We start from the raw sequence: 8,408 nt of genomic DNA on the forward strand, positions 1-8,408 counted from the left end.
ACCCAGAGACGACAGTGTAATCGACAATAATACTAGACAAAATGTAAGGACACGAGTCACACAAATGCAGTATTATGGATTTCATCTCTCTGTGCAGACACGTTCAATTCTATTTTAAATGCAGGAAAATTAACAGTTTATCGTGGATTCGTATTAAAAAATGGAGGCCGATCAAATAAATTTGATCAAAGCAAACCAATTTAAGTTGTGAGTTGAAAAATATAGTGGTTTGATGGATTATCTCAAATCTAGATCTGAAATGGACAATGTGCCGATTGGTAAAATGATAATACTTCCAACATCTTTTGAGGGTAGTCCCAGAAATATGCAGCAGCGATATCAGGATGCTATGGTAATTGTAATGAAGTATGGCAAGCCCTATTTATTCATAACCATGACGTGCAACCCCAAATGGGCAGATACTGCAAACAATTTACAACGCTGGCAAAAAGTTGAAAACAGACCTGACTTGGTAGCCAGAGTTTTTAATATGAAACTCAATGCTCTTTTAAATGATATCTGTGAATTCCATTTACGGTTACTAGACTATATATATAAAAGCCTAAATGACTGAATGACCAAATGATTGGTCGACCAGTTGCTATGATGCTCACTGACCACCAGGGGGAAGACCCTCAACACAGGAGCTGCCCCCTGGTGGTCAGTGCACTCCCACAACCAGTCTCCCAAGGCTGGTCAGCCTCCTGTGGTTGGCCAGCCCCCCTGATTGTCTCCATGGGGAGATGGGGGGTGGCCAGTCAACCTCCTGCAAGTTCCTCCCCTCAGCCAGCCAGCCAACCTCCCATGGTCCCTCCCCCAAAACAGCTCCCCCCCCCCCGATCGACCTGATCGCTGACCACGCCAATGGACCCCACCCATGCATGAACTCATGCACCGGGCCTCTAGTATGCATATTAGTTCCCTGGTTAATCTCTCCCCTCCCTGATATTTTTCTTTAAGTAAATTTATTGGAATGACATTAGTCAATGTGATCATATAGGTTTCAAGTGCTCTATGTTACAAAATGTGTATATTGCACCATGTACCCATTTCTTAAATTCAGATCGTCTCTTGTCACCCTCTTTTAGCACCCCCTTCTTCCCTTACCCACTTACCTCTGCAGCCCCCAAACAGCTGTTTGTTTTCATGAGTGTTAGTTTTATATCCCACATATGAGTAAAATCATATGGTTCTTAACTTTTTCTGACTGACTTATTTCACTTAGCATAATATTCTCAAGGTACATCTATGTTGTTGCAAATGGCAATATTTATCCTTTCTTATGGCTGAGTAGTATTTCACTGTGTATGTTCCACATCTTCTTTATCCAGTCTCCTCTATTGCAGGACACTTTGGTGATCTTACTCTTAGTGTTGTGACCTTATGTTATGTTTCAGAATAACTCCCTTGAGTATTTCCTGCAATGGAGATTTCTGGTGATAAAATGCCTCAGCTTCTGTATGTCTGGGAATGTCTTTATTTCTCCTTCAGATTTAAAGGATCATTTCACTAGATATATTATTTGTGGCTTGTAATTTCTCTCTTTCAGATGTTCGAATATTTGGTTCCACTCTTGGCTGGCTTTTGGAGTTTCTACTAAGAAGTCGGATGAAATTGTGATGGGTTTTCTTTTGTATTTCACTTTCTTCTTTTCTCTGGCTGCTTTGAGCATTTTTTCTTTGTCGTTAATTTTTGACAGTTTTAATACCAACTGCCATGAAGAATGCCTCTTTGGATTGAGGTAACTAGGTGTTCTGTTTGCTTCTTGGACTTGAGGATCTAGTTCTTTCCATAGGTTTGGGAAGTTGTCATCCACTATTTGTTTGAATATATTCCTTGTTCCCTGTTCCCTCTCTTCCTCCTCCAGAATGCCTATCATTCTAACATTGCTTTTTCCAATGGAGTTAGATAGGTCTCATAGAGCACTTTCATTATTCTTTACGTTCAGGTCTCTCTCTCTTCCCTCTGTATCATTTCTAGATTCCTATCTTCAGTATCACTAATTCTTACCTCCATCTGGTTGGCTCTGTTTTTTTATGCTCAGTAGTTTACTTTTAATCTCCTTAATTGCATGCTTCATTTCCAGGATTTCTGATCAGTTCTTCTGTAAAGTTTCTATCGTTTTGGAAAAGAACCTCCTTTTTTTATTGATTTGTTTGTTTTCTGAGTGCATTGAATTGCCTGTCGATGTTTTCTCGCATCTTGAGTATTTTCAGAACTGCAATCTTGAAATCTCTGTCATTTACATCATATATTTCCATGTGTTCCAGCCTGATTTCTGGGGATTTTTCATTTTCTTTCTGATCATCCTCATTACCATGGTTATTCATGGTATTTGCTTTTCTTCTTTGCCTACACAGTTATCTCTGTCTGTATATATGGCCAACACCAGTTTCCTCTGAAGAGAGGTCTTTATTACTATTTTCCAATAGATGGCACTGAATCACAAGATTTTTTTTTACCTCTGTGATCTCCCAGTCTTGATCTCCACAGCTTCCATAAGACAATGCAACAACACTGCTTGAGGGTGGGGTTTGTTTTGACCTCATCATAATGGCAACTCCTGACCTCTATGGGGTCCTGCCCCAAGCACTCCACCTGGGGATCTGTCACAGAGGGAAACAGTGGTTCTACTGCAATGGCTCTTGGTTTACAGGTAATATGATCCTTAACCCACCTCCAAGGGTGAGTTTTGGGAGTCCAAGCAGCAAGGCTCTGTGGTTCCATTTATTTGTCTGAAACACCACTGCCCAGCTCTACAGTGGAGAGCTGCATGGCAGAACTCCATGCTCTGTCAGGCGTCTGCTGGCTCAGTCACTGTTTGCTCTGCTTGCCCTGCTGGAATGTCCCACTCCTTGCTCCCCCACCACTCACCCTGCTGGGCTGCCCACCCATAGTCCTCTCTTCTTTAGGCCAAGCCATGAGCTCCTGGCTGCAGGGCTGCATCTGAGGGTCATCTGCAATTTCCTCCCTTCTCATCTCCCCATTTATTCCTGGTTGCCCACCTTTAAATGTTTCAATACACAGGTCTTTCAGGAAAACCTTTGTATTTAGCAGGGAATTCTTTGTTGAGTTATAATTAGTTAACTTGTTCTAATTTCTGAGGGAGAGGCCATAGGATCTCTCATGCTGCCATTCCTCTGATGTCCCCAGCTCATTTCCCTAAATGAGTCTTATAGGGCTAAAATCAAGGTGTCAACAGGGCTAGTTTCTTTAAGAGGCCCCAAGGGATAATTCATTCCTTGCCTTTTCCAGCTTCTGCCAACATTCCTTGGCTTATGGTCACATTACTCGTATCTCAACTTCTGCCATCACATTGCCTTCTCTTCTATAATAAAATTGTCCTCAATTTCCCTCTTATAATGATACTTGTGGCTTAGGGCCCATTGTACAATCTAAAATAATCTCTCCATCTCAAGATCCTTCACTTGATGATGTCTGCAAAGCCCTTTTGTTGTATAACATTTACAGGTTCCAGGAATTAGGACAATTACCTGTTAAGGGCTTTTCTGATACTAAAATTTTACATTATTAAGGCCTAAATGGGTGATTATAAATACTTATCTGAATGCAGAGTACCAAAGTAGTAATTTTAAAAATTTTTTAATATGAAAGTATCATATCTTTCTATGTTTAAGTATTCCCTGAGAGAACTTTCGTAGTTTAGGGACCACTGGTAGAACCATAGATTGATATCTGATAATAGTTTTAATATGTAAGTAATATAATAATGATTATAATATACTAACTCACCTAAACAGGCTTTGATTATTTAAAAATATGCTTTTTATTCTGATAATTATGTGACTTAACAGAGGTATTAGCTAAGGCCATAGTGCAATATATAAATATATTAAATCAACACATGTACACATTAAATGTACACAATATTATATGTCAATTATATTTATATTCACTTTTAATTATTATCTGTACATGTTACTTTATCAAAGAGGATAACAATTGCAAGGTAAAACTAAATAAATATGTATTCATCAAACCTTATCTTAATTGTTAATTTCATCCTTTATCCAAGTTAAAATATTTCCCCAAATGTTATCAAATAGGCAAACTGACTGACTTTACTTTTAACTCTTCTTTACGTTCCTCTATTAAAATTACAAAGAGATAATAAATGGCCCAAAGCAAGCTATAACAAAAAAGGGGCATGTATATTTCACCAACTTAATAATTTTATTTGGTAGTTGAGCTATATTATATGAAATATGAAATTATCCTAATATGTTTTTGGTAGGTGTATCCTGATTGTTTGACACAAGCTATCTATGTAGCATTCCAGGAAGCATTTCCAGAATCCAGTGATCTCTTTAATGATGAATTTAAAGAAGATCTAGGGAATAACATTTATCTTTGGTTGTCAGGTATGATTAGATCATTTAAGTATTGATCATTATCTTGGCACCTAAAACTTTTGGATTTTGTTTGCTTCAGTCAAAACGATAGGTAGTTCTTTGCCTTGTAAAACATGCTATCTGGATACCTATATTTTAAAATAGTAATGAGTAATCTCTTTTGAAAACTTTATAATACCAAAATAAATCAGTTACTATGTTTAGAAACCAAATGATTTTATAGGCAGTGTAACTATTGCAGAAAATTGAATTGCTATAGTCATGTGCATACATTTTATATTTGGAAGTTACATATTTTAACCGGTTAACTGCCCCGATATTTTGAATTTAAAAAAGGTTCACTGCTTGCATCTATAGACACTTATGGAGTACAAATGGTTAAGCTGCTTTGAGAATATTATTTATAACAAATAATATTCAGTAAATTCTACAGCTAATTGAGTTCCTCATAGAACATACAACCATTGATAAAAGAAACGTGTTTGGTTTTTTTGGTTTTTTTTTTAAATATATTTTATTGATTTTTTTACAGAGAGAAAGGGAGAGGGATAGAGAGTTAGAAACATCGATGAGAGAGAAACATCAATCAGCTGCCTCGTCACAAGATGGCTACCTAGCACCAGGCCGTCAGGGGTGTTAGTGAGGGATGACCAAATGACTGAACAGCAGGCTGCATGGGGTGACCAGGCTGGCAGGAAGGGAGGGGGCTGTGAGGGGCGACCAGGCAGGCAGGCAGGTGAGTGATTAGGAACCAGCAGTCCAGGTTTATGAGAGGGATGTCCGACTGCTGGTTTAGGCCCGATCCCTAAACCAGCAGTCAGACATCCCCTAAGGGGTCCCAAATTGGAGAATGGTGCAGGCTGGGCTAAGGAGACCCCTCCCCTTGCACGAATTTCATGCACCAGGCCTCTAGTTCTAAAATATTTAGCTAGAAATTTAGGTACTTGGATTTAAAACTAAGATATAGTTACATATTCCAGGAATGACCTTCCCAACATTTTTTCTAAGACATTGTGCTATTATGGACTACCAGAAGCTGTTGACAGTTTTCAAGTAGTGCTTCTTGTAAATCTTTCAGTTCAAATTTTGACTGATTTTAAAAACTGTTTTGTATCTATCTTTAGTAACCAAACCATTGCTATCAGAAAGTGTATCATATTTTAAGGAGAGAGAAACACCACAAATTTCTGTATATTGATTTTTCAGGATACAAAATTACTATATAAAATTAGTTGCATCTTTCTAACAACGAAATATCTGAAAAAGTAGTAAAGAAATCAGTTTCATTGACAATAGCATTAATAGCAATAAAATACTTAGGAATAAATTTAGACAAGGAGAATAAATAAACTTTATATTAAACACTACAACACTTCAATGGAAGAAATTAAAGAATGTACAAACAAAGGGAAATATATCCTGTGTTCATAGATTGGAAAAATCAATATTAAAATGTCCATGCTACCTAAAGCCATCTATAAATTCAGTGCAATTGCTATTAAAATTCCAATGGCACTTTTCACAAATATAATATAGAATCCTAAAATTATATGGAACGATAAAAGACCCTGAATAACCAAAGCAAACCTGAGAAAGGACAAAGTTGGAGGCCTCACACTTTCTGATTTCAAATTATGCTACAAAATTATAGTAATCAAAACAGTATGTTACAGGCATAATAATAGATACATAGACCAATGGAACAAAATCAAGAACCCAGGAATATACACTCACAAATATGCTCAACTAATGGTTGACAATGGAGCCAAGAATACTCATGGGAAAAAGATAATGTCTTCAATGTTGTGAAAACTGGATAACCACATGTAGAAGAATGAAATTGGATTCCTATTTTATTACCACTAACAAAAATTGACTTGACTCAAAATGGATTAATGATGTAAACATCACAAGTGAACTGCAAAACTGATATAAGAAAACATGGGGGAAATCACTTGATATTTGTCTTGGAAATTTTTTTTAATGTGACATCAAAAGTCCAAGAAAGAAAAACAAAAAATAATAAGTGGAACTGCATTAAATTAAATCTTCTGCACAGCAAAGGAAACCATCAACAAAATGAAAAAGCAACTTATAGATTATATTTTTAAATCATGTCTATTAAGTAATATTAATTTCTAAATATATAAAGAATTCATACAACTCGATAGCAAAAAAAAATCTGATAAAAAAATGGACAGAGGAACTAAATTGATATTTTTTCAAAGAAGACATACAGATGGCCAACATATACGAGAAAAGGTATTCAGTATCACTTATCTTCAGGGAAATGCAAATCAAAACTACAGTGAGGTATCACCTTATGCCTGTTAGAGTGGCCATTATAAAAAGGCAACAAATAACTAGTATTGATGTGGATGGGAAGAAAAGGGAACCCTTGTGCACTGTTGATAGAAATATAAATTATTGCAGCCACTATGGAAAATAGTATGGAGGTTCCTCAAAAAAAATTAAAAACAGAACTACTGTATGGCCCCACAATTCCACTTCTGGGTATAAAGCCCAAAGAAATGCAAATAGGGGCTCAAAGAGATATCTGCACTCCTCTGTTCATTGAGGCATTATTTACCATAGCCAATGTACAGAAACAAGTTACTGTCAGTTAATAAATGGATAAAGAAGATGGGTATATATAAACAATAGAATATTCTTCAGCCATTAGAAAGAAGGAAATCTTGTCATTTATAACAATGTGGATGGACCTTGAGGACATTATGCTTACTGAAATAAACAGAGAAAAACAAATACTGTATGATATCACTTATATGTGGAATCTAAAAAAAGCCAAATTCATAGAAATAGAGTGGTATGGTGATTATCAATTGTTGAGGTGTAGGGGAAATGGGGAGATGTTGGTCAAAGGTTACAAACTTTCCATGATAAGATGAGTAAGTTCTAGAGATACAGTGTACGGCATGGTAGTTATAGGTAATAATACTATATTATATACTTGAAAGTTGCTAAGAATGTAAATTTAATGTTCTCATCATAAAAAAGAAATGGTAATTATGTGACAGAATGGAGGTGTTAGTTAAAATTATGGCAGAAATCATTTTATAGGTATGTAAGTATTATAATATATGTGTCTTATCAAATTAAATCTTAAACTTACACAATGTTATATGTCAATAAAGCTGTAAATCCTTAAAATTTAATAATTTTTTAAAAGTTAAAGATATGAAACACACTATTTTGGATGTGATGGTCCTATATTAATGCCATTCTTTAAAAGAGTCCATGTTTCGCCCTAACCAGTTTGGCTCAGTGGATAGAGTGTCAGCCTGCAGACTGAAGGGTCCCAGGTTCGATTCCAGTCAAGGGCATGTACCTTGGTTGCAGGCACATCCCCATTATGGGGTGAGCAGGAGGCAGCTGATCAATGATGTTTCTCTCTCATTGATGTTTCTAACTCTCTATCCCTCTCCCTTCTTCTCTGTAAAAAATCAATAAAATATATATAAAAAAAGAGTCCATGCTTAGTTACAAATTTAAATTTCCTACTTGTAAATAATGTTGTAATATCTTACAACTTTTTGGGTACTGTAATTGATTCTTAAATACTATCCCATATGCCCTAACTGGTTTGGCTCAGTGGATAGAGTGTCAGCCTGCAGACTGGAGGGTCCCGGGTTTGATTCCGGTCAAGGGCATGTGCCTTGGTTGCGGGCACATCTCTAGTGGGGGGTGTGCAGGGGGTGGCTGATTGGTGTTTCTCTCTCATCATGTTTCTAACTCTCTATCCCTCTCCCTTCTTCTCTGTAAAAAAATCAAAATATTTTTTTAAAAATACTATCCTATCTAATAAAAGAGAAACATGGTAATTAGCTGTACGTCTGCTACCCTTCCCATTGGCTAATCAGGGCGATATGCAAATTAACTGCCAGCCAAGATGGCGGCCAGCAGCCAGGCAGCTTGAAGCGAAATGAGGCTTGCTTGCTTCAGTGACAGAGGACTCCAACGTTCCCCACCTGCCTCTGCTGGCCTCTGAGCTTGCAGTTTGAAACATTGTTACAA

At 36.8% G+C, this 8,408-nt stretch overlaps 1 protein-coding gene across 1 annotated transcript in view; it reads left to right on the top strand.

The window, feature by feature from the left end:
* Positions 1–8,408, top strand: part of FAM227B (family with sequence similarity 227 member B) — a 208,202-nt gene that overhangs the window by 41,147 nt on the left and 158,647 nt on the right. The window contains exon 10 of the mRNA XM_015558948.1: positions 4,256–4,382. Coding sequence (XP_015414434.1) covers positions 4,256–4,382 — 127 coding nt within the window. The remainder of the gene's footprint in view (positions 1–4,255; positions 4,383–8,408) is intronic.

Source organism: Myotis davidii, unplaced genomic scaffold (assembly GCF_000327345.1).
Source record: "Myotis davidii unplaced genomic scaffold, ASM32734v1 scaffold132, whole genome shotgun sequence".
In the NCBI taxonomy this organism is placed as follows: domain Eukaryota; kingdom Metazoa; phylum Chordata; class Mammalia; order Chiroptera; family Vespertilionidae; genus Myotis; species Myotis davidii.